This window comes from Parambassis ranga, chromosome 16 (assembly GCF_900634625.1).
Source record: "Parambassis ranga chromosome 16, fParRan2.1, whole genome shotgun sequence".
In the NCBI taxonomy this organism is placed as follows: domain Eukaryota; kingdom Metazoa; phylum Chordata; class Actinopteri; family Ambassidae; genus Parambassis; species Parambassis ranga.
In genome coordinates this window covers 15,070,093-15,096,896 of record NC_041036.1, presented here as the reverse complement: position 1 = coordinate 15,096,896, position 26,804 = coordinate 15,070,093, and the positions used below count along the sequence as shown (strand labels likewise).

The 26,804-nt window shown below is 42.3% G+C and overlaps 1 protein-coding gene across 2 annotated transcripts in view; it reads left to right on the top strand.

The window, feature by feature from the left end:
- Positions 1–7,642: 7,642 nt before the first annotated feature.
- The window catches only part of kcnn3 (potassium intermediate/small conductance calcium-activated channel, subfamily N, member 3), a 42,526-nt gene continuing 23,364 nt past the window's right edge, over positions 7,643–26,804 (top strand). Inside the window, exons 1-3 of one of the 2 annotated variants that reach the window (XM_028426223.1) lie at positions 7,643–8,176; positions 8,830–9,956; positions 19,573–19,668. In XM_028426223.1, coding sequence (XP_028282024.1) covers positions 8,856–9,956; positions 19,573–19,668 — 1,197 coding nt within the window. In that variant the 5' untranslated portion in view covers positions 7,643–8,176; positions 8,830–8,855. Of the gene's footprint in view, positions 8,177–8,786; positions 9,957–19,572; positions 19,669–26,804 lie in introns of both variants that reach the window. The other variant, XM_028426224.1, reaches the window with a different exon arrangement.

The window sequence follows — 26,804 nt, the reverse complement described above, 5'->3', positions numbered from 1 at the left end:
TGTTATATTATTCATTTTATTTCATTCTTCCTTCAGGCAGAGGCTCAGGTGTCTGAATGATACAGAGACATATAAATATGTATTGTGCAAGAGCTGCCGAGGACTAAAATTGACTTTACTCTTCATTCATGTCAAAGCTGTGAATTGCACTCAGAAATTTTCTTGGCTGAAAATTCAAAGTGAGGAACAGATGCTATTTTGCTAGCAATGACTCTTTACCTTTACTCAGAGTAGTGTTATGCATCAAAATAGCTATATTGCAGTGCTCTAAAGGATCAGCAGATGGAAACCTGTGCACACCTGCAGGCCGTGTTTGTAATGCATGAGTGAGGGAAAGGGTACATGAAATCAACCAGGGATGGCCGGATATTCATGGCAGATTTGAGACAATATCAGTGGGTAGATATCCTTATTATGCTCAGTGAAGTGCTTGCACAGATGGGTATGTTACAATATTCGTGCATGTTTAGGTCATTTTGGAAATAAATTTGTCTTTTTTTTCCAGGGTGGATAAGTCTCACTCGACAATGACAAGATTGCAGTTTAAGTGAGCAAATAAAGCCGCTGATATAAATCTTTAGCAGGAGTTCTGGGACCAGTGCACATTCCTAAAACCAATCATGTGTTGCCCAGGGGTTTCTAGCCATTCAGGTCCCACACGACAAGCACCGCCCGGTTTGTGTGTCTGTCTTTTGTCATAATTGATCCAGAAATAATAGTAATAAATGATTGGGGAAGGATGTTTGTATTCTCATTGTTAGTTATGTCTTGTAAAATCATAATAAAAGATGCTCCACTCTGTTCTAGTAGTCTTAACAAGATGCAATAACATTTGAAGAAGCCAATTTAGAGCTGTGTGACGTCTCACTGGGAACAAACCGCTCTCTGTAGCAGGGATAGTCTTCCCTTTCAGCAATATCTGTTTGTGGCAGGGGATGATGGCAGCAATATTCCTGGTCAATCAGTGTAATGCCTCATAAATAGTGTTATTGATAATGTCCCTCCAAAACAGTAATAGGTACCTGGTGGGACCTCAACAACTTCTAGAAAATGACTTGTAATTCTTCTATCTTGATAATACAGCTGATGTGGCCAGTAGCACTATAAACATGAGGTACACAGAGAGGTGGATGTCTGAGCTCTTCTAAGGGTTTGTCTAATAGCACTGGCCTGTTTCAATCAGGATCTCGACCTATCAAGTTGGATTCATGCCATCTTTCCCCAGTCAAGTATTTGGATGGTGGAAGAGGACGACTAATGATAAGAGGGAGAGGAGCAAAGCATGATGGAGGGAAGGATGAACGAGTGCAATGAGACTGCATGAAGTGAAATATTAGTTCAGACCGAAGGGCTTAAACAAGCCAATCGATGCTCTCCAATGGAAATAAATGAGAGTGGGGAAGGAGGGAATACATGAAGGCTGAGTGGGAAGAAGAATGGCTTAGAAGCTATAAGCTTAAAAAAAAAAAAAAATCACAACATGGCGACAGGATGGAGCTTCGTATCGTTGACGCATCAGAGAGGAAAAGTGGTAACCGGGAAAAACACCCTGGTACTGTGCATGCAGTAGTGCAGTAGTTTTAAAAAATTGCACAAAAATTGTTCTGCCAGTTTGCCTGGCGTGGTACAAAATACTGTGGTAATACATCAAACACTGTGCCTCAGAAACTGATGATGTGGCTGCAAGGGTACAAAATGTTACAGTCGCTGTAGTTTTGTGTCCATGTTTTGTTTGTTAGTGAATGCCACACTGTACAACAGGTTACTTGTCCATATTGTCTTGTAAGAGATGTAAACCATATCACTAAGTGTCATCGGTTTGGACTCTTGGCTTTTATTGTGACCTTTAGAGTTTGGACTCTCAGAGAATGTGTTTTTAGCACAACACTCCAGTGATGATTGAGTCTGCTTTATTCACAGTGTTATAGGTAATAAGAATGTAAGACGATGTAAGGCAAATAAGTAGAAGTCAACAGTACATATTAGGGCAGTTCATGTGCGAGTGCTACAGTGTAATGCTAATTAGGAATATATTTCATTTACTCCATTATCAGGCTGTGCAGGCGGAAATGTGGAGCCTATTTGGAGGCTGAAGTCAGGGAGGCAGAAAAATGAGCCTGGTAATTAGGAAAACCTCCATCACTGACAAAGATGATGTTATTTAAGTGCTGAGGAACTAACACCACCTCTATCTATGTACTATACACTGCTGTTTGGAATTTTATTGGTTGTTCTGACATTATGTTGTGCTTACATAATGCAGTCTTAGGCAATGACTGCCATGTTAACTCTACAGGTGAACACTGGAAGTACAGTGATCATGATGGCAAAGTACCTGAAAGTGATTTTACTGCACGATGGTTTCTTCGTTTTTTTTTTTTAAGACAGTGTCACAAAAACTCAGGCAAAAATCAAGCAGTGTCACTTAGCTGAGGAATAGGAGACAGCTGACTCAGGAGGACTGCACTCATCTCAGAGAAACACAAACAGCAGCCCTGCACAAACTTTTAGTGCCGTGCTGACACTTTAAACCGGCGCCTGACTTCTGAACTGCTTTAATGTTTCTAAATGTTAGTGTCAGGACAGGTGCACATGCTGGCATACTTTAGTGAATTGCCTCTTCAATCAAAGCTGACACATAACATACATTAAAGCATTCCCTTTGGTGTAAGGCCTTGACTCCGTGCTACCTGCTCGTCAAACAGGGCCTAAATTTGACTGTGACTGCTGGTTAGGGTAACAATTTCAGTTCCTACATAACCTGGTAGGAAGCTTCGAGGCAACCAACCATGGCCAGCAAACTTCCAGGTATGGCTTAATCATCTTTCCTCTCTCTCTCTCTCTCTCTCTCTCCTAACTAAAGCATGAATGAATGAACACTGGTTACAAGCATGGCTACGAAGCTGTACTGAGCAGCTGCTAACAAATGAATGAACTTCCTCCCATGGTAACATGAGGCCATCTCCAAACTGACCCCACTGTTGACTTCACAGCGTACACTTTCATTCAAGTCGTCCTTTTAAATTACATTAAAGCTTCATGTTAGGCACAATTACCGTGGGAACACTTTGATTGACATGTCAGTGCTGTCGCAGATCTGGAGCTGCCTGTCTTTGCTGGTATTTGGATTAACCAGGAGTTAAGAAGAATAACAACAACACAGCTCATGTCCTCAATCACGGTGATGGGAATGTAATCAATCCTGATTGGTCGAAACACTGAATCAAATCCTTTCAGCACATACTGCAGCAGAAACAAAGCACTCTCACACACAAATAAGAACATCGAGCCACACCCGGTAAAGTCTTGTTTTGGATTTCGTTCAACAGAAACTGTGCAGATTTAACGAGCACGCAGGAATGTGTTTTTGCCATCTTCCCATCATCTTTTCAACTGCACAGTGGCTGATCACCTGTTTGTGTCACCTCCAACCTCCTCCCTAAAGAGCCATCCATTAAACAGGAGAGGAAACCCATGTCCCCGAGGAAGAGTGTGTATCAGTAGAAATCCAGCAGTGCTCCTAGTCTGCTGAGTGGAGATTTTTTTTTTTTTTAGTCAGCAGACAGCTGACACAAACACACATCAGCATCACCAGCCTACACTTTGCCATCATGCTGACACTGTGAAACTGTAGTTAGCCTCTGAACTCTTCAGACACTTCCAAGCATTGGAAACATGACAGCTGTGCACACTTGTGAGCTCCTCAGTCAGGGCTGTGTCAAGTCTCAGATCTTGCTAAACCTGACGCGGTGACCATTTAGTTTCATGTTGATAAATTTTCTGACAGTCTAATAAAGTTGTGTCCATATATGCAGTGTGTGCATGTGTTAGCGCGCCTGCATGTGTGTCAGTTCTTTCATTAAAAGGGCACAGTTGTTTGGAGGCGAGATGTTCTGCACTGATTGCTTGACACTTAAACGGGAGAGCGGACACATTACAGCTTTCTGCAAGCTCCACTACTCTCTTGTATCTTTTACCCCCTGTAGCCTCCCGTTCTCTGGATTTGATTAGTCTCTCTCAGGCAGTAGGATCAGAGTGGTGTTTGCTGTGCAGAAATCCATCTGCATACAGCAGTGGGTCTTAGACAGCGGGCTAGACTGCACAGCTTCCAGGCCCCAAAGTGCAATCTAAGCCATTAGGATACAATGGAGTTGGTGTAGGGCAGCGATTAGAGCATGTCTGATCGAGTGGGGCTGGCCCAGTGGTCTATTAAGAAGAGCCACGCAGCTGTCCAGTGCGCTTACTCATCACTTCTCTGACATTTATCATAAATGTGGTCAACAACAGGTGTTTGATTTGGAGGGAAGAGGAAAAATCTGCTTCCCCATTTCCCTTCTGTCAATGATTGGCCTTTTAGTGGGGTCAGAGTGGGGTTACATCCTTCAAAACATTATCCACTGTACTTCTATGTCAGCTATTACAAGTAATGAGGAATTCTACAAAGAGGAGCTGTACTTCGCCCTGTCTTGCTTGTTTCTCTCTGGCACATCCATTCACCATCTGTTCCTGTCACATGACTGCCACACCCGCATCACCTGTTTTACCAATTCCCCAATCAGCCTCAGTACCTGCCATGTTGCCAGACCCTCAAACACTCATGCATTGCCTTGGTTGTCCCTCTTTTTTTGTCATCAGCTGGCCTGTCAACCTGGATGTTGCCTTCTTTGTCTTGTTGGATAAACCACCTGAACCGTCCCTGCCTGCTGGGTCTAGTCCGCTCTCAAACATGGCTGTCACTGCAGGACAGTTCAAATCAGAACAAATCTGGTTGTGCTGAGAGCTGCATGTGAAACAGAAGAGTCTGTCCTGTTGGAGCCAGCATGCAGGAGCAGCTGTAGATGATAATGTAACCTTTAGGCTTTGAGGTGTCATACACTGACACAAACTGTTGCAGTGTTATTTATGTTGAAGCACATTACATGTGTCACATTTTCCATCAGCACAGCATTTAACATGTATCTTGTATGTTAATCATGAATCATGTCAATGCCATACTGTGCTTATACGGATGGTTATACTGTGTGTGTCAGGAGCACTACAGGACGTTGCTATTTTTGAGCACATAACTTTGCATTGAAACGTCAATCTGCTATTTATCATGTTAGTATTGGAACAGTGGTTAGCAGCTGTTGCTTCCTTTGAGCCGTTTCTCCCATTTTTTAAGTCGTTTTTTCCACGTGAGTAGTTTAATTAGTGAAGAAACATGAGAGTGGTATTGATTTTTGAGGTCTAATCTTCCTTTTAAGTAAAGGACTTGACTACGTCTTCACTTATTCCTCTCCTCGTGTTGTTCAAGAGGAGACTTAATGACAGAACAGAAGATGGTATGAAATGCTAAGCAGTCATCTGAATGGATAAACATGAATAATTCAGTATCAGAGAACAAAATATGTAATAACAACTGTAAACAGGTGTAACAGAGTGAGGAAGTGTGTTGATGACTGCTGGTTTTGTGTGTATTTCCTTTCACTCATGAGCCTCCTTCTCCAAATTCTTACATTTCCTCCACCTCTCCTTCCTCTTCTACCCAATGCACATTACTCTCTCTCTCTCCCTCCATTTCCTTTTCCACCCACCTGCCTGTTCTGTGATTTATATGATTTATACTGTATCATTTCCTGCATTCAGGCTTTTATGTGGCCTTAAACTCAAAGAGGGAGACCACAAAGAGAGATAGATCAGGTGGAGGGAGAACTCATCTGTATACTATAGAGCGTTGGCATAGCAACTGTCACACACTGCCACTTTATTATTCCCTCTTTATTCCATTATTCACTTTCTGGTTGACGTATTTCTCATACGTCTGACATATAGGCTGCAGGGCAGGAGTGTGGACTAACCTTTGCATTCAAAGCGCCCATACATCTCCTCTGTCACCCCTTTCTGCTTTCATTGCTCTAAACTCTCCATCTTTCCCTGCTGCCCCCTATAACCTCTGGTGACAATATTAAGACTTGTGAAGGATGTAGTGCAGCCTACCACCATTCTTATTTTCTGTCAGTTCTGATCTCCCCATGGGCCCCCCCGGCTCCCCTGTTCTCCATTTACCGAGCCTGTATTGTGTTTGTCAAACTCTCCTTTGCTTGTTTTCTCTCATCTGTGATCTACTGACCGAACACCTTTATTAAAAAAAAGACTGCCAGAACAGTAAAGTTCAGCCAATTTTATTATTCTCTTCCGTAATTTAACTGGGACTTTTTATTTGATGAGGTGAGAAAAAAAAAAACAAAAAAACAAATGAGAGCATACCAAACGATTCTCAACACAGATGTCAAAGATCTGCACAAATGTTTCCAGCGCACTGACAAACCGAGGCTGACTTAATGCTTTGTGATCTTTGACATCCTGATTGTAATTCTTTTACCTTTTGTTCATCAGCTTGGCTGGTTCATCTCTTTTTGGTGTCTTCTTGTAATATTTTAGTTCTGCTCAGTGTTGGTTCCAGTCTTTCAATTTGTTGAGTTTTCTTTGCCACCATCGGTTGTATTTTGATCTCACATTTCAGCCACTGTGTTCCTTACCAGCAGATGATGTTTCAGAAACCTGACTCAGATCTTTACATTGAACAGCATCCTGGTTTTTACTACAGCATTCTGTATCCAGGTTTCAAAGTATCATCAATCAACAAATCATGGAAAATCCAGTTATAACCAGAATACATGCATAGATAGATAGATAGATAGATGACCTTTCCCGGGGCCTTATATCATATATATACAACATTACTGTTTTTATTGCAACTCAAGAGAAACAAAAGGCTAAAACCCTGATCTACATGTGAATCTGACAAAACATTCAAACAATTACAGCCAGCTCATTACAACATACATGGACCCCCGCTGTGCGAGTAAGGCCTTGGCATATGGCCGGTGATGTGTACATGGGCGGACTCATATCCTCCACCTGCATTATTTGCTTTATCGATGTCTGTCAGGTTGCATAATCAGAGGATAGGTTGACCTGTTATAAGGAAACGGTCTAATCCGCTCCCACACAATTCCATGTCTGCTCTCATCCGATTAAGGTGCGCAAATGCACGCAGAGAGCCATGATATTAAACCGATTAGGCCAGGTAGAATAGTCTAATTATGTGGGATTATGCTGTGGGGAGTTATAATTATAAATTGATTATTTTATAGCAATAAAATCAGACAATACTAATGCTCACATATGCGCATCCACCATGAGTGTTTACGCCATACATTTTCAAGCCTTATTTTTATACATCTGAAGTCAATATTAGTTGCACATGTACATTTCTGTATGCTGTATTTGTTATTGTAGTGTTTAAATGATTCCCTGCTCGTATTTTTGACTTTCAGTCAGTGCCTGCGCCCTTCAGGCTTCTTCAACAGGTGCCATAAACGACCAAATGGGTCATATAGTCTTTATTACGCATACAGCAGCCACAAATTCCACGTGGATGTTTTTTGCGGCTACAGTAAAAATAATAACCCCGAAATAACCCTGGTGCAATAATACATTATAGCATCCGTTTGGCGACCCCATCTCCCAAATCCTGCCACCTGTTTTCACCGCTTATTTCGCCTCTCCCGATCGCGTCCAATGGGAGCGGAGCGGCGGTCTGGAGGCGGAGAAAAGAGGCAGAGAAGTTGGAGGAGAGAGTGAGAGACTGATTCGGAGAGACAGTGAGCTGTAGATTGAGTGTTAGTCGTTGGAGTCACATATTAAATCGCAGACTTTACTGCTCATCTAAGGACTGTTACTTGACGTTCATGCGTGCATCTTTTGCTTATTGTGCGTGTGTGTGTGTGTGTTGCCGGTTTATGACGTGCAGCCACAGGTTGACCGATTTTAATCCAGTCACCATGGATTATTCCTCATCTTCACCATCATCTCGTGTCGGTTACCTCTGAGTGGATCACAAAATAATAAAAAAATGGGCACAATCGATACATCGCCGATGATTGAGGAGGAAACAAACTGATCACATCAAGTGAGCGCAGACGGAGGCAACATCTGTGGGGAGCGACGCACATTTTCGAGAAACGAGCGAGGACCTGTGGAGGAGCTATATGAGAGGAGACGAGGCGAAAGGATGATGGGATGGCCGTGACAACATGAAAAAGAAAAAGTGTGGTGGTCTGTTTTTATCCAGCCAGTGATTCAACACAACTAACCTGGGGGACAGGAACCGAGAGAGAAGAGGTTGGAGGTAGGTAGACAAACAGACGGGGAGGAAGAGGGGCCGTGAAGGTGTCTGGTTATATCATACTGAAAGTAGGTTATTGTTTTGGATCAATCAAAGGCAGCCAAATGCAGCCAATTTATGGTGAACTAAGGGGCGTCCACATAGCCACACTCCTGCTCCTGCTGAATCAAAATTGACTGATGTGGAATTATTATCCTTTAGTCTCTGAGCCTGATCTCATTTCCATGGTGTAAAGCCAGAGGATTTGCACCCTCCTCCTGGCTAACAACAGTGTAACACAGATGACATTTTATGGAATAGATTGCTGGAAGCATTGTGGGATGTGAGAGAACAAGAAGACACTGGGAGACAGAGAGGGGAGCGCTGAGAGAGGCTGACTGAGCAGCTGAGTCTAATGTGACTCAAGAAATAACATATTCCCGTATTACCAGCACTTTTTCTTACACGGTTTCCCCTCTTTGGTGCACCCCTAAAGCTTTTGGAGTCCAGTGATGTCCCTCATTTGTTTAAACTGTTATTCATCACAGCGTTCTCACACTCCTCCCTCCATCCTCTCTCCCTCTCTCTCGCTCTGTCTCTGTGTTCTTCATTTCTCTCATCATTTTCCCTTCAGCCTTTCTTTACGCTTCTTCTTCTCTGTGTGTGTTTGACTGCAGACAGGTGCGTGGCCACAGCTGTGACCATGGAGCCTCCCCCTTCTCTAAGCCTGGCTCTGCTAGGAGGGAGCGAGGACGAGGACCAGCGCTTCCTCCTTCCCCTGGGTAGCATATCCCATCCCTCGACCACTGGCAACCAGCCAGGATCAAACCACTCCAACCACATGGGAGGATCAAGCCTTGATCGTCTTAATGGCAGCACCCCATCTCCATCCCCTGCCACGCCCAACCTGCCTCCAACATCGCTTCCCAAGTTGCCCCTGTCCTCTTCAGGAGCCCAGCCTCTGCCCCCGCCCATCCCCAATGCCCTGCACCCCACCAGCACCCCACTGTCCTCCTGCCTGGGGTCACAGCACAGCCTGAGTGGGGACAACTCTCCGGTCTACAACGCCCTCTTTTATTCGTCCCACTCACCTTCCATGGAACGAGAGAGGGACAGAGACCGGGACAGAGACAGAGACCGGGAGAGGGGCTGCAAACACAGACAGGCCAGCCCTCTAGTTCACCGTAGGGACAGTAACCCCTTCACAGAAATCGCCATGAGCTCCTGTAAATACACAGGTGGGGTCATGAAGCCCCTGAGTCGCCTCAGCGCCTCCCGTAGGAACCTTATTGAATCCGACAGCAGCAGCGAAACCAAAGAGGGTGGCGTTTCTGCTGTTGCTGGGGCAACAGCCGCTGGGGGGCATGACCGACAGCGAGAGGCCCCTCCCACCTGCTCAATAACCCAGTCCTCCACCCATCAACCACCAATACAGAGTCCCCCAGAAATTGTGATTTCATCCAAAGAAGACTCCCCATACCCTCGAGGAGGGTATGACATCACCGACTCCACATCCAATCAGATGTCCATCTACCACCAGAACCACGCACTAGTGGAGAGCAGGCGGGCACAGTCAGGGAGGGGGAGCAGGCAGGGAACGGCTGGGGCAGTGGGCACCGGGGCCAGGGGTAGCACCTCCAAGGCCCCTAAAAGAAAGAACCAAAACATTGGCTATAAACTGGGTCACCGCAGGGCGCTGTTTGAGAAGAGGAAGAGGCTGAGTGACTATGCTCTCATCTTCGGGATGTTTGGCATCGTCGTCATGGTGATTGAAACAGAGCTGTCGTGGGGCGTTTACTCCAAGGTGAGAGGATGTACCAGGAATATTATTTAAAAGATCACTTTACATGTCATGATGGTGAACACAGTTAGCTCAGGCATGAACAACTATGAAGCTTACATTTTTAAATGTGTGTGTGTGTGTGTGAGTGGAAAACAAGCAGCAAACTCTGGGGCTAAGGAATGAAGCCCATGCTATAGTGTAAAAAAAAACCTGCAGTTCTTCCCACAGCCTCTGGGGGCTGAAAGCCAGTAGACCTGTGTGTTAAAATTGCATCAGAAATAAACATATTCACAGATTGGTCCAATAAAAGAAAGAAAATAACAGCTTTTAGCTTTACTAACTTAAATGTATGGGCTTTGAGTGACAGGCAGGTACTGACTCAGCATGAGCTTCCTGCTCCACTCATGCTCCACCTCTTTGTCTGTATTGGGAGTTCAGGTAGTCTACTGTGTTGCCGACATGGCAGTCATACCATTCGCGCAGCTCATCAAGCTTTAATTGGTAGCTCACAGATGGTAGTTTATAACAATGATAACACAGCCAATACATTTTATGAATGTGCTACATAAATATAGAATGAACAACAGACTACAAACAGGCATTATATGTCTCCTTTCACGTCAATTAAAGTTGTTTCTAAAAGGGGGGTAACCGTCAAACCTGGCAACGCAGCACGCTTACGGCATTGTTTACAACACCGACCGCACTGCACGCTTATAGGTTAGCTTAACTAGCTTTACTAGCCAGCGTGACACGCATCAAAAATTGCTAATTTTCTAATAAATACAGAAAAGACACACAGCGCAGGAAGTAATAATGCTAATGAGGAAGCCGCGAATGAAAGTCAACATGGAGCCGCCGCAGAGGAGAGGAGCAGGCAAACGACAGGTGTTCCAAGTAAAAAACCAAAGGTACGAAGCATACAGGGTGAGCGCAGGAGACATCTAATTTCAAGAGTAATGATCACAAGAATTATTTATTCTTTATCGCATGAACCTTCTGTGCTTAATGTCCAAACCAACCCTTGCCTGTTTAATGGAAGCAACTAGGAGCGCCATTTAAAAACCGCGCATCCAAAACGTAATAAAGTTATCCTCCTAGCAGAGAGCTTGGAAAGAGAGACATAGCACAGCTTACTATATCCTATCCACAGGACAGCCTCTACTGCAGAGCGTTTAACAGGTATCTTTTTAGTATTAAGGAAAATATGGTCTTAATTGAAAATGTATTGGCTGTGGTACGTCTTTGTTATGGAATGACCGGTTTATATGTAGAAATGCTCATCTGTGTGGGTGACGTGGTTTATTGTCATAAAAGTGGCCCTTCCCTTGAGTTTGCTCTGCAAATGTGTCTCTTGTGAAAAAATAATTGTTACAGACAGTTTATAGTGATAATTTACTAAGTGGGAAGCTTCTAAACTGGAAGTAAACCCCAGAATCTTCTGGTGGGCAATTTAGAACTTTATTTTAGCTTACAAAAGGTGCATTTTATCATAATAAATACTGTGGGACTATGAAAATACGTATCTAGAAAGATAACACACACCAAAGCATCACAGCTGACAGCACCATAACTTTAAGCTGCAGTTCTAAACATGGCCATACGTTTTAATTTTTTCCCACCTTCTGGAATTTGAGGTGAAATGTGTCGGGGTGATAGTCATGTGATGTAGGCCTCCTCTTGTTGCGGCACGTGCAGGAGCCAGTGATACCTTGCTACAGACTAACAGTAATCGTATCTCAGCTTTGATTTTTCTAATTTGACAACTAACAAAGGTCACAGGCTGGATTTGAACCAGGAATGTTAAGTAGCCCCTCCCACTGACTACCCTTTCTGTTCACAAGGGCACGGGTGGTTGGCCGATTCACCTGTTAGTCACTGATTTCATAACTGCTAAACCCCACTCTCATGCCTGTGTCGTTGCTATTGTTGTTAGGGTGGATGGGGCAGAGGGAGTTGTGTGTTGTAATGGCCATACTTGACAGTTGCTGCTTCTGGGTGATGTAATGCAACTATGCAGAGGACATGGGGGGCAGATTATCAGTAGGAGGCCAGGATCTCATTTGTCTGTGTAATGGGGAGTGTAATAAGCTGAATTGGCCCCTGGCTGCTTTTGTCTGTTTATTTTGGTTGTGTGTGTGTGTGATAGTAGGCCTCGGAGCTTCTCAGCTCACCTTTTTGAGTTCAAAGATGTTCCTGTGCTGGCTGCAACCTTCTTTTTTAGCCTTGACATATCACAGAAGGTTGGGTTTCTGTAGCTAATAAGGTGGAAACATTACTTCCACTCATGCAGCTTGTCATATATGGATCATTGATCATGTGAAAGAGTGTGTGAGATCATGTGAATGCACAGATTTACAGGTAGTCTATTAGAATAGGCCAGCTGGGTGTGTCTCCGTGTTTCTGTTTTTGTACTCTCCAGCTGATATACTTTATGTCATTGTCATTGTTAGGAGAATCTGCTAGTCCTGTTTTGTCTCTTTCCTTTATCTCTCTCCCACTCACTACTTTATGAAAATCACAGTTTTAGAGGCACAGTCTTTTTTATTAAAGAAAGTGCACGCTCTGAATTTCTCTTTCAATCCCTCCTAGTCTCTTTTCTTTCTTCCCATTGACCTTCTCAAAGGAGCTAGCCGGCACTTTTAAGTTTTCTATTTTTATTTTGACTGTCTCTATTCCTTTTTTTTCTTTCATTTTTCTTTCCCCCTCACTTTCTCTCTCCCTCTGCTCCTCCGCTCTTTCAGTGGGCGTCAAACTGGGGGAGTGTGATCGGAAGAGAGAAGTGTCTGGGCGAGAATGAGAGACTGTGGAAGGGAAGGGAAAAAAAAGGAAAGGCGATAATGAAAAGTCTGATTTAGGTTCTTATGTTACGATCAATACGGTTCTCATCTGAAACCAGCAGCATTGTCTATCAATAAGAATTGACGGACACTTGTTAATTTGAGCAGGGTGATCAATATGCTTGTCAGTGCTCTCACTATATTAATGATCATGGTGATGATGTCTGATCAGGAACAGGAAGTAAGATTATGTGAAACATCTCAGGAGCTCCTTGTCCTCTAGGATTCTACATAGATGCCAACTGTAATTTTCTCTTTTCCTCTTTTTATAGTTGCAGATTTAGATTGACTTCGGCAGATAAAGACGTAGTCCCATCTGACAGCTCGAACCCTCACTTAGATAATTGAGGTGGATAACGCCTGCTGGTTGTTGTGAAAAATGGATAGAGATCATGAGGATGAAAGAGCGATCAGAAAACGAGATGAATGGGAGGCAGCGCACAGAAAGCTGGAGAGGCTCAGGCGGTGTGTTAAACCAGTCTGGGGGAGGTTGGAGAGGGGGGGGGGTTGTGGAGAAAGCTTTAAACGATTTCTTTTATTGATTATTGATAATCACTCCACCCACACATGAACTGTAAGCCACCGCAATGCACATACCATACAAACTCGCACACTGAAAATGGATGCTGCCTTTCAGAGGCGCCATGGCAGCTGTCCTTGAGAGGCGGTGTGAAAGCTTAGGTAAAGATTTTTATGGTTTAAATACATACATGTATACATATCCTGTTAACGTCTGTAATACCTCCTGTATTTGACCAAATGTCACTGTATGTATCCATTGTGTCTACCAAAGCACTTTTTCCAGGAGGTCCAGCTGCTCTGTGTTGCTCCCAAAAATAGAGATGAAGAATAAGAATGGAACTAAACAGGGTGGGTTGGATTGTCTCTGCGTGTGTGTTAGGAAGGATAAAGACAGAGAGGTTAACACATGAGGACATGTTGTTCGTGACTGTGGGTATAGTGAGTAAGCATATGTATATTCATGTCCAGCAACAGATTTAAACCCCAGCATAGTGCACACTGTTGAGTTTTTCCATTCATTTTTCTTTGACTTGTATGCAGTCCATCATAGTTCAAGACCATGATGAAGGACACATTGGGTTGCAGTTCTCTTGTACAGTATTCAGCAGCAGTAAATTCCTGTACTGTAAATATTCAGTCACAGCTGTTGAGTTTAAACAGATTATGCAGAGGGAATATTGGATGATGAAATAATTCATGAATGTGAAATAATTTAATTTGCTCGTAGGCAGAATGCCGACTTTCACACAAAAAAAATTCAAAGCTAAAAGCACAGCTGAGCTTTTTAAATTGCTATTGTAACTTATCTTTCCTACTGTACATGTGCAGGGTGTTGGGCGTTTGTAACCCCTGCGTATTCTGTGTGTCCTCTTAATGATCAGTGTCACCAGTTCAACACCACTGACCCGGGACCTTGACACCTTCAAATGTTAACAGCAGCATGAGGACGGTTTCTCTTACAACACTTCTATTATTGATTTTATTAGGAACAGGGGTCCCCCTCTGACATGTGTCTATCTGAGAATAACTGACGCTCTTACACACTTCCGGACCTAGCATGTGACCTGTCACTGCGTCAGATCAATAGATCACAGAGGCCCATGTGGCTCCTCAGGGCCACACTGCATTATAGGCCTGTGATGAACCACACAGCTATTTTGAGGCAATGCACAGCTGTTGTCAGCTTCACCTGTCAGGCTGTTCATGCACACATTTGACGTGTGTGTGTGTCCGTGAGTGTGAGTGTGAGACTACTTATCGTCTCTGTCTCACCCTAAGCATTAGTGATTCCATTGATTAGCAGCAGTGCTCTCTCCCATTCTCCCCTTCTTTTCTTCCCTCCTTCCTTCTTCTCATTGACAGTAAGTGTTTATGTCCCTCCCAGGGCAAGTCTTAAATATGTCTCTATTTCCCCAAGGGGGTCATTGCCATCTCAGCAGGCTTACAACAGCTCTCTCATTCCCTGTGCTCTACTGTCCCCCTCTCCTCTCCCGCCTGCACTCCCCTATCTGACATTTCTCGCAGACATTTACTGCTAGACCTTTCTAGACCTTTCTCTTGCTATGCCACTTACAGTGACTGCATGCTGCTTTTCAGACAGTATATGAGGATGATCAGGGAATTAAACCCACCAACTGCAACCATATTCTCTAAAGGAGCTATCAGCCATCTCAGCACTTCTGCAGCCCCCCTACTCCCCCTCCTCCTCTTCTTCTTCCTCCTGCTTTTCCTCCACTCCACTCCACGCTCCCTTCATCTTGTAGATCAGAAGCTTCTAAGGGACTGTGGATCCCAAAGGTCTTGCTATTAACAGGTACAAATATTCTAATTCCTGCGGTGTAACAAGGCTAGGCTACCTCTGACAGTATGTGTGGTTGTGTTGGTAAGCATGGGTACTATGGCTGTTAGAACTTGCATCATGTGCGACTAACATACACATTCACATCACAATGTGTATGTTGTTTTCTTTGTATATGCTACGTCATTCAACTTTGTCACATTAGTGCCCATGGATGCACCTGCAAATATATGTGTGTGTGTGTGTGTGCTTGCGTGTGGACTGTCATGTGTACGTTCACATCTCCCTTTGTCTGGATTTAATTGAGTGTGTATGGTCATTTTAGCATATGCCAATGTGCAGTCAAGTGTGTATATGTGGTGTGTGTATGTGTTTATCCTGGTAAGGTGACATCGCTCCTCTGTCTACTGCCTGTTTCCCTGGAGACTGATTGCAAGAAAGCATCACACTGACAGCGAGAGACCCCCAAGGCAAAACTATTACAGCACACACACACACTCATATTCATTGTTATTTATTAACCAACAGAGGTATTGAGTGAATTATCACTATGAGAGTAATGTGTTGGTAAGCGACATGTGTTCTCTCATCTTTGTCAATAGCGGTGAGGACAATTTGGGGAAACCCTCTAGAAACTACCTCTGTGTGTGTGTGTGTGTGTGTGTGTGTCATTGTCTGCAATCTAATTGAACTAAAGAAGATCAAAAAGCTCATTATCTCCGTATGCAGTCTACTGAGTCAGTGATCAATACACAGTAATTGCACACTTATGCACACTTACACACAGCTGGGCAAAAAGGGAAAAAAAGAGATGTAACATGTCCACAAACATAAACAACACATCAGAGATAGCATGTGAATAGTTTTCCTTAATGGTATGTACCCCAGAGTAGCTACTATAATTTCGAAAATGGTATGTGGGAAGACCTGTAGCATCTCCAGTGTTTTTGTGGGAGACATTCTCTGATTCTTAAGTAGGACAAACAAATTCCACATGACTTACTTCAAGTACGGCTCCCGTTTGCCTTTTAAAATGATTCATTATCCATCAGTAATGATCCCCCCAGACCATCATTTTAAAGTGGCAGCAATGATGCAAAGATTTAACTAACTTATATGCTGTTAAAATACAGTAACTATAACACAGGTACCTAATTGTATAGTACCGTAACTTTTCAAGAAGAATAAAGACACTGTCTATTATCCTAATGCACATTCACAAGAACATAAAATAGTTTGGAGATTTGAGAAAGACTAAGGTTTAATTGAATTGAATAAATTAATTAGACTGGGTTTAATATAGTCCCATGGTATATATTGAAGGATTAAACAAATTGGAGAAAAAAAGAACTCACTAGCTGAGAAATCTTTCTGCACATAATCCACCTGTGAAACCACAAGTTGTCATTAATTAGTGAGTTTAAGGGGTGGTTGTGGTTGCAGGGGTTTTGATCTTTGGACAGAGCATACCAGCCATTTCCCATTGTTTCCTGTTTTAAGCTCAGTTAATCACCTCCTCTCTCAGCAAAATATTGGGAAATAAGCATATTTCCCAACTTCTATAACTGGCTGCAAACCTGTCACAGATTATGAGCTTTTTAATTAAAACCCCATGTTATGCTTCTTTTGGAGGTTCAAGACAGGTGAGGTTCACCATCTGCCCAAGTCTGAAAATGTTTGTGCATTAGTGGACATAATGTAAGGTCTGTGGTGGTGTGTGTATGTAGCTGTCCACGTCTGTTACCGTTTCTGTCTTCTTGGTGCAAAAAAAAAAAAAAAAACAGTTAAAAATGAACAGAGCCTGCAGGTATATGTTTCTCTTATGGCTGTGGCAGAATAAGTGACGTGAAAACAGGCAGAAGCAAAATGATCTTGACAGAGTAATGGACAGAACTGTAAAAACATCTAAACGGCCAGCAGACGGCTGAGGGTAAATGAGAGAGGATGTAAACTCCAAGTCACCACTGTGACTGTTTAAACAGATGCTGAAAGCCAAAGCTGAAGCCTGCATTTTTCCTATTAGCACAACAGTGTTGGCTTCTTTTGCACCTCGTTTGCTTCAGTGAGTACAAATGAGATGTTAGTAGAAGAGAGGGAGAGATGGAGACTGGAGAAGCAAAAAGGCAGAGCTTTGGGCAAGCTGATGGAGCAAAACAGTGAGAATCCAAAGCTGGATGCTATTTTGTAGTGTTGTGCAGTGGCCCATAACCACACTGATATAAGCAACAAATGTGATTGTGTCTATATGCATTTGTGGATTTTTGTATTATACCAATGGTGGAAAGGCTAGTATCCAGTCATCTCAGATTTTCATAATTAATGGGAAAATAAATACTCCACTGAGGAGGGTGTCAGTGAGGATTTACAAACTAGACTCTGTGTGTGTGTGTGTTTGATGTTAAATTAATACCATTAAGGCCATGAAGCATCCACAGAGACCCTAAATAAACACAATAACACACTAACACACTCTATTTTCCAGCAGGCTGACTTGCAATATATATTCATGAACCCAAAATGCAATGTGGATTCTACTTAATAACACCATGGAGGAAAAGCTGAGTAATATGTGTCTCCACTCAGTGCAGTCTCAGATTAAGAGTGTTTGATGATGAATGTTTAGCAGCATCCTACTTAACTGCTGACATACCTGATCTCAAGTCTTAAGGTGACTCAACTCTCCCTTGGACTGTTGTGCTCATCATGTAACCTTGCTGAATAAATGTACTTTGGGTGTTTGTTTTTCATACTTTGCAATTCAAAACATAGTCCTTGAGCTGATGTGGACAAATGAATCAGTTTAGCGAGGGTGGCTTTTAGAAACCAGAGGACAGAATGCAGCCAGCTTCATTTCTAAGACTTAGAAAATTAGTCAAACTGGTTTGTTTGAAATTCAGAGCACTTTGCGTCAGCGTGTATCATTTTATTTGGCAGTATTGGGTATGTTGGAAAAGCCTTAAAAACTAAGTGTTGGTACATTATAAATTTAAACCTAGTGAACTATTCTGACAAAGTTAAGTTTATCATCAGCAGACCAATGAGGGTCTGACAGGCATTTATTTATTTTCTACATCATGGATCAAATAGTGATGATGGACATTTTAACACCAGGGTCTTTGATATTTTTTTGTTTTTGTATAAGAAATGACTTTTACATCTTCAGTAGGGACACTTGAGGTTAGCGCACAGACGTAGTAGGAAAGGGTATTTACTGCACCATATAATACTTTACCTCCCTGGTGACTGTACTATGTATTTTTTTTAAATATTATTTATAAGTATCATCCAAGTATCTAGTATTTATGACAATCACATTCTACATATATACAAATAATAAGACTGCACAGACTGGATAATCCTATTCAGAGTAATTAAAATTAAATTGACTCTTCATCAGTATCTATCAGTAAGAGATAAACACGTGGAGATTACCGCCGAACCTCTCGGAGAGGTCACATTTTACTCTCAGGCAAAAATATCTGCCTGGTGGTGGTGCTACACAAAAATTCAATGTGACAACTTAGTGATGATGAAAAATCTGATTTAATCCTCTTGCGGCCATGAATGTCATCACAGAATTTTATGGCAGTCGATCCAGAATGATTTTGTTAGTCTAGACCACAGTGGGCGACCAACCGACACTGAAACTGCATTAAAATCTTAAACATGCTTTTGTGTATTAGACAGCTGGTACCTGCAAGTTACCTGAAAAAGTGAGGCTTCAGTGTTGTTGCCATAGTGACCTACAGTTTATTGTACCCTGTTCACAGCTGTAAAAGTGATTAAACCATTGGCTAGAACAGAATTAAGGGTTTAATGGACATCTTACCACAGGTCAGACATAAGTATACTGTATATCTCTTCGCCCTGTAGAAAAGGTATGTAGTCATAGAAATATGACCATTGTTCTGTCATGCATTTACCAGTAAATGCACTTCCTAAGTGAAGACGTATCCTCACCAGAGAACGGCTCACAAATCAATCTAATGCACTTTTCCTTTTAATCTCTTTGTCTAAATCAGGTGTGTGATTAACTGTGTTAATGTGCTTATATGTGTGCGCCCAAGCACATGACGACTCAAGAAAGCGTTGAGCGTGCGAGGTGAGGGGGTTAAAGAAGCCACTGAAGTGCTATGAGTTGTATTGATCCGAACTTCCCCCAGTGCATTGATTATAAGCCCTATGAAACCAGACAAGCAAAGGACTTAAAGCTTGACTGCAGAGTGATATTGATGGGTGGAATACTATCATTTGACTTCTGCTCAGCCTTTGAAACTCATGGTTTTTTTTTTATGATTTTTGTCTGAGCTTAGGCAGTGCAGCTATGGTACACATGGATTATTGCAGAAAAGTGACAGAGGGACATTTGGGGTGTTAGTAAGCCAGTCATTGTGGCATTGTAGTCATTTTAGACATGTAGAATCCAGAAATGTGCTGCTTGTCTGTAATAATAATTGTGTCATTTTCCTCTCCACAGAGTTCCATGTATTCTCTGGCCCTTAAGTGTCTGATCAGCTTGTCCACAATCATCCTGCTGGGGCTCATCATAGCCTATCATGCACGGGAGGTCCAGGTAAAACACATGCACATGCATCCTTTTCACACCATGCTACCACATATACCTTTCTTTACATTTACAAGGGTAGTCAGAATATATGAGAGTGTGTTTATTAAAGAATGAATCAAAGTCTAGTGATAGAAGTTAAACACCCCTCTTCTGTGGATTTTCTGATGGAGAACCAAATGACACTTGTTGAAGTGGTGGGTACGGACACATCAGAACTGATGTCAGACTAGGAGTTGGGAAAAAAATTAATGTGGCTAATATACTGAACAAATCCTCTTAAGATAAAGTTATAGTGCTGATTTGCTACAGAACATGACTATTGTCTCTCAGTTCACCTGTATCCACACAGCTGAATAAATAAATGTCAGGAACAAACCTACTAAATGCTTACTGAAGGCCAACAGATGCAACAAAGAACAGTCTTCATTCATTACAACATAATGACTGCTTCTGCAGTGCCTCTCTTAACTTCCTGTTCAGGCAGTAAAATTTATTTCAACAAGCAAAGAAAAAACACTCTGCCACTACCACTGCACACATTGTTGTCTGAGGTTGTATTACCCTAAAATGTTGTAAACATTATTCCAGTGCTCTGCTGCTAGCTTGCATTTATTATCAAGTCCCCTTCCACATTTAAGCCCCTGTCAACAGTGCCACTGTTACAATAAGGTGTGCATCAGCAGTGACATCTGTTTGTCCTAGTGTTGTTAGTACATAGATGTGGCCATAGTTTGAAGCTCTGTGCACATTGACAAAGGCAACTCTCTTCAATGTGATTAATCAGGTCTTTCAAGTCTCATGCAATGAGAATGAGACTCATGCAAGTTCTCACAGTCTCACACCACACCTTGCGTTTCTCACACGGAGAAATTATTTTTATTATTTATTACTTCACCACACAGAAATTCTTATAGACCGTCCTATAAACGAGTCAGACAGCATCTACGCACTCACACAGACCTCACCCGGCTCTTGTCGCCAGGTGAGGTCTGAGTTTCCATAAACGTGCAGCGGACATTATGGCATATAGCTGTGGCAAGCAAGGAGTAAAGAGCGGCGTTTCCCTTCTATTTTTCAGTCACTTTATTTGAACTGCTTGCGGCCAATTGCTGATCAAGACAAGCAGACCAAACAGTTCAGCACAGACTCGTGGTGAACTAAGTTACCTGTTGTGCAGGTTCACAGCGTTCTTTCAGGTATCCTGAAAGAGGTTTGAGCCTGATTAGGCTCAACACTCTAGTGGTTAGAGTGCTGACTTGGGGCTGTTAAGGTTGAAAAAAACATTTCATTTTCGTATGTTGTTTTGTATTTGTCATCATTGCTTAAAATTAATAAGGAGTTATTATTGAATCTCTCAGCAATAGTTATTAAGTTAAACCTTTACTTCTGTAGGTAAAATTTGTGTTTGCATTCTGTTGAAATCCACCAGAATGCAGGAAATGGAATCTACTTCAGTAAAAATTTTTGAAGAAACATTTTGCAGCTTCTGATGACCCTGAGGGTCAGAATATTCAATGGACCTGTAGAAGACCACTGTAGTGTGTGTCTTTGTGTCATTATGATTTCAGTATAAAAAACAATGTATGTGACATAGAGGAATTCCTCTTTGAGAAGCTAGTTTATTATGCTAATAGAACACTTGGAGGGTCCATAACCCTCCTGGCAAGAAACTTGCTTAAACCGCACCTATTATATTTCTGTTTGACTTTTTGTTTAGGATTGGTATAAAAGCAGAGGCCCACATGAGCTCTCTCCACAGTGTACATATTGTGTTGTTGTCCCTCAGGCTCCTGATATAGACCAGGGGACCAGGTGTGTGTCGACTCAAGCCAATTAATGACATAAATGAAAGTCTTAACGGGATCGACAAAACAGTCTGCATGGCTTTGCATCAAGTAGATACACGCTGTGTGTTAAATGCACATTCAGCCAATAACAATCATGTCCTTCAACAGATACACGGAGAACACAAAAACAACCCTTGTGCACACAAACACACACACCGCCTTCTACTGTTGTTAGGCTGAAAATATCAATCAGAAATGCTTTCATGCTTCATGATATCTGTTATGCTGTCTGTCATTTCACTAATACAATGGTAGCATGGTCATTTAGCCAGGGATTTCATCTGAAGCCATTTGCAATTGATGCACATTGACTATTTATGGGAGCCTTGCGGGAATCAGACGCAAAGAGTGCCCCCACACTAGCTATTACTCCCACCAGCTAAACCACAGAGCCACACTCATCCATCTAACTACATATTAGTTTAATGCTGTGATTTTTTTTTCATTACATCACAACTCGGATGTTGCTGGAAATGTCTATTAAAGTTCAAGCAGGTCTCTTTTTCTTTTGCATTCTGCTCTGAAGTTCATGCTCAGTCGGCGGATCAATAAGCTGATGGTGATTGCTAATTCACTGTCATACACAGGGACTGATTGACTGTTATCAGTCTCTAATAGGAAGCCGCTGTGTATTAAAATTCATGGTGAAAAGGGCTTGGTTCAGTGCGCATATGTGCTACGCGTGCATTTTTGTGCGTATTTTGTTTAGCATTCATTGATAAAAGAGCTTGATGTCACATTCACATACGGAGTCAGTCATCCGCCCATGCACACTGTGACTGCTGCACGTGACATGCATGCTAATACTGACAAGAGAAGAAGAGATAGGGAATAGCTACTGTATTCTGACAGAGAGAGAGAGAGAAAATGCTCTTCCATTAATCTACCTGAGAAATAATTCCTTTTGATTAAATGAAGTTTGGAGTGAGGGGAGGACACTGCTGTGTTGTCGGTTAGGGGGAGGCGATGTGGGGATTTAACCTAAAATTACTTCTGATAATAACGTGAGTTTGTATGGTGATAATTTATAGATGTTTTTACTGTACAGCAGCTGACAGCTTGAAGGATAGTTCTGGATTACAACCTGAGAATTATTTTCATTGGTTTGGCCTTTATTTATATTGGTTGTGATAACACTGCACTCACTAAAACCGCTGAGGGAGCACAGTGACATTGCAGTTGGATTATTAGACATGCTCAAAACAAAACAAACAGTTTAGCCAACTCAAAAACACCTTGCTAGAAAGTAAACCCAGAGGTTAGCATTTGTAATGCTGGTAATATCTCATCTAGTAAGGACAGGCCAACCCTTTGTGGCATTGCCCATACAGAAGCTTTCCTGCACAGTGGCTCCAACCATCGCCGTGTAGGCAACGAATGGCGGTTGATGTCAGAAAAAAATTACAAAATCACACAAAGCCATCTTTGCTTTCAAGCTATATACTTGTGGTGAAGCACAGGTGTTTCTTCATGCTGTGAGAAAGTTGCATGTGTGATGTCAGCCAATGGGGGTTAGTTGATGTGATGAATTGTCTCATGATAGACAGCGTTGGATCATTCATCCATTTACTTAGCATTTTTTAAAAGGTCAGTCCTTAAACAGCTTCCTACAGTGACCTTCTATATAGTTTTGTGTGTATCAAATCACATGGCCATCAAGACAGCCTCAAGTGGCCACTGATGGAATTGCAGTATTTAGCAAACTGAGAATCTTCATCAACAAATGTGTTTTGGTTTCTATGATCCTGAGTCGGAGTTGGCCAGTTCACCAGTTAACTTTTAGGTAATCAGTAGGGATGCACCGAAATGAAAAATTGTGGCCGAAGCTGAATAGAAAATTAAAAGCTTAGCTGAATAGTACCGAACATCAAAGTTTTTCACAGTTTTCTTGATATTGCATAAATAGTCTATTATATTATTATTATTATTGTTATTATTATATTATTACAGTCATACATCTCCGGTAAGCACACATCCGAGAAATACCGTCTGCTAGGTATGGTGTAAAGGGCCTCTATGTGCTCCACAAGCCTCCGAAAGCCAATGTCCTCCACGACACTAAACGGTTGTTCATCCAAAGCCATGTACTCCATTACCTTCTTTGTGATTCTGTTTGCTTTGGCACTGTCCTTTGCAAACTTTTTCTTCTTGTCAAAGACGTCGGCCACAGACGGAGTGGGCGTCTCTCTCTCTCATACTCAGCATGCTGTTTGGGATGTTTGGCTTTTAGGTGACAAGTGTGATGTAGTAGTGCTAAAGTTCCATGTGGAGGAACCAAACTGCAATCCTGTTATTGCTCTCATGCACTTTAAAATATCTCCACACCGCCGACATGTTAACTGGCGCCAGGTAACAGTGTCACTGTACATTGCGTGATTGCATCACACGCCACTATTCGGCCTTGCTTTAAACTCACAAAACCGAAGGCCGAATGTGGCTTTTTTTGCAATATTCGGCTGAATATATTCGGTTACCAAATATTCGGTGCATCCTTAGTAATGAGCTAATCAATGTAGTAACGGTAAAGTTGATGATATACTGATTATTTGGAGTTGGAGTTAGCATGGATAGCTTGGAATCAGTAGCTATCTTAGCCCCTGTTGAAAGAAAAATATAAAACATGAAACATTTGGTGGTTTTAGGGGAAATCTCATTGTTGTAGACCACACCTGAAACTTTACATGCTTCATTAAATTCATACTATGTTTCATCATTGATCACCTGCCTGCTGGGGCCAAGCCTGTTTGCTGATGTGCATGAACAGCTTAAAATGTTCTCTTTTGTCCCTGGTTTTTATTGTTGGAAGGTTCAAACACACACACAAACACACACATCATGAGAAGTAATGTCGTGCAAAATGAAAGGCATTGTTCAACAAAGATCTCATTCTGAGATTATGACACACTCTGCTGGAGCATTTTGCCCAGCATGTAACAGGATATTACACGCACATACACACACACATGCATATACAGATGCACCAGTGAGGCCAAGACGCTGGAGATCAGAATGATGTTATCGGGTTTAGCTGCCATTTATACCCCTCTTCTCTTTCCTTCTTTCTCTGATCTCCATCCTCTCTCTCTCTCCTCCAGTCTTTTATCTCACAGTACTTTTGTTTACCACCATCAGTATGCTTCTCTTTGTCTTTCTTTTTTCCTGCTTTCTCCCGTTGCTTCTCCGTCATTATCAGATTAGATCTGTCTCCCTTCTCCTCCACTGGGCTTCAATTCAATTTTGTTGTTGAGTCTCACATCCTTTATTCCAGACTCTGCTCTTCTCCCTTGTTACACAGCATTCAACTTCTCACCTATTCACCCGTCTCCTGTTGTACTTTAACACATCCTCTTTTCTCTCCTTCTAAAAACCCTTCTCTTTTTTTTTTACCTTTTCCCCTTTTCCCTTATTTTCTCCCTTTGTTTCTTTGCTGTAATTTCCTTGAATTTTGGAAGTTTTCTCCCCTCTTCCTCTTCTCTCTCTTTCATTGTCTTGTCTAATCTGTCGGGGGACAGCCCAAATTAATTGTTCTCAGCATGAAGCAAGGACAAGCCATCCATCTAGGCTACAGTGTAATTTATAGGGAGTCACAAATTACAAATATTTCCCTTACTCACATGCCATCAACGCATCTCTGCTCTTATTAGCTACTGATAGTAATAATCTTGTTAGGAAAAAGTGGTAATCAGAGCAAAACAGGAACATGGCATGAGCATGAAGCAAGGCCCCAAAAAGCCTGAGGTGTACTCCATCCAATACTATACACAGGTGAAATCCTGCTCCTTCCAGTGGACGACATGATGTGTGTGTGTGTTTGTGTGTGTGTGGTTGTTAAGGCTGTAACCTTGTTGCCCTAGGGAAGCTGCAGGATGGTGGTGGACTCCTCTGTCACAGAATGTTTGCAACTCAAGTTTGATTCCCATGATGAACCATAACACTTGTGTCCTTGTTTAGCTTTGTTTTCATATCCTGTTTACTTTAGCTTTGTGTTGCTGTTGTGTTCACTTGCTGCTTGGTTTGGTTTAGGAAAACGAATACTTGGAGAAATATTACGGTTTTCCATTAACCACAGAAGACAAACTTACAGTGGATATGGAAAGAAAAACAGCACCCCATATTGACAGAAAAACACAGAATTGTTGACATTTTTGCAGATTTTTAAAAAAAGAAAAACTGAAATATAACATGGTCTAAGTATTCAGAACCAGAACTCAGGTGCGTCCATTTCTTCTGATCATCCTTGAGATGGTTCTACACCTTCATATGAGTCCAGCTGTGTTTGATGATACTGATTGGACTTGATGAGGAAAGCCACACACCTGTCTATATAAGACCTTACAGCTCACAGTGCATGTTAGAGCCAATGAGGATCATGAGGTCAAAGGAACTGCCTGAAGAGCTCAGAGACAGAATTGTGGCACAGATCTGGCCAAGGTTACAAAAACATTTCTGCACATAAGGTTCCTAAGAGCACAGTGGCCTCCATAATCCTTAAAAATGAAGACATATGGGATGACCTGAACCCTCCCTAGAGCTGGCCGTCCAGCCAAACTGAGATATCGGGGGAGAAGAGCCTTAGTGAGAGAGGTACAGAAGAACCCAAAGATCACTGCAGCCCTCCACCAGTTGGGGCTTTATGTCAGAGTGGAAGCCTCTCCTCAGTGCAAGACACACATGTCACTCTACCACCGCACACATTGTTGTCTGAGGTTGTATTACCCTAAAATGTTGTAAACATTATTCCAGTGCTCTGCTGCTAGCTTGCATTTATTATCAAGTCCCCTTCCACATTTAACCCCCTTTTAACAGCGTAACAGTGCCACTGTTACAATAAGGTGTGCATCAGCAGTGACATCTGTTTGTGCTAGTGTTTTCAGTACATAGCTGTGGCCATAGTTTGAAGCTCTGTGCACATTGACAAAGGCAACTCTCTTCAAAGTGATTAATCAGGTCTTTCAAGTCTCATGCAATGAGAATGAGACTCATGCAAGTTCTCACAGTCTCACGCCACACCTTGCGTTTCTCACGCAGAGAAATTATTAGTTCCCGCACAGACATTCATATATGAGTCAGTCGGCATACTATGCGCTCACACAGCTGTCTGCAATTTGCGACCTATCAGCCAATCAGTTTTGTTGCCGGGTGAGGTCTGAGTTTCCATAAATGTGCAGTGGACATTATGGCATATAGCTATGGCAAGCAAGGAGTAAAGAGAGAGAGTAAAGAGAATTACTTTAATTTCTGACAACAGAAAAAAACTCTGTACTGTAATGATGCAAATAATAGTTATTTTCATAT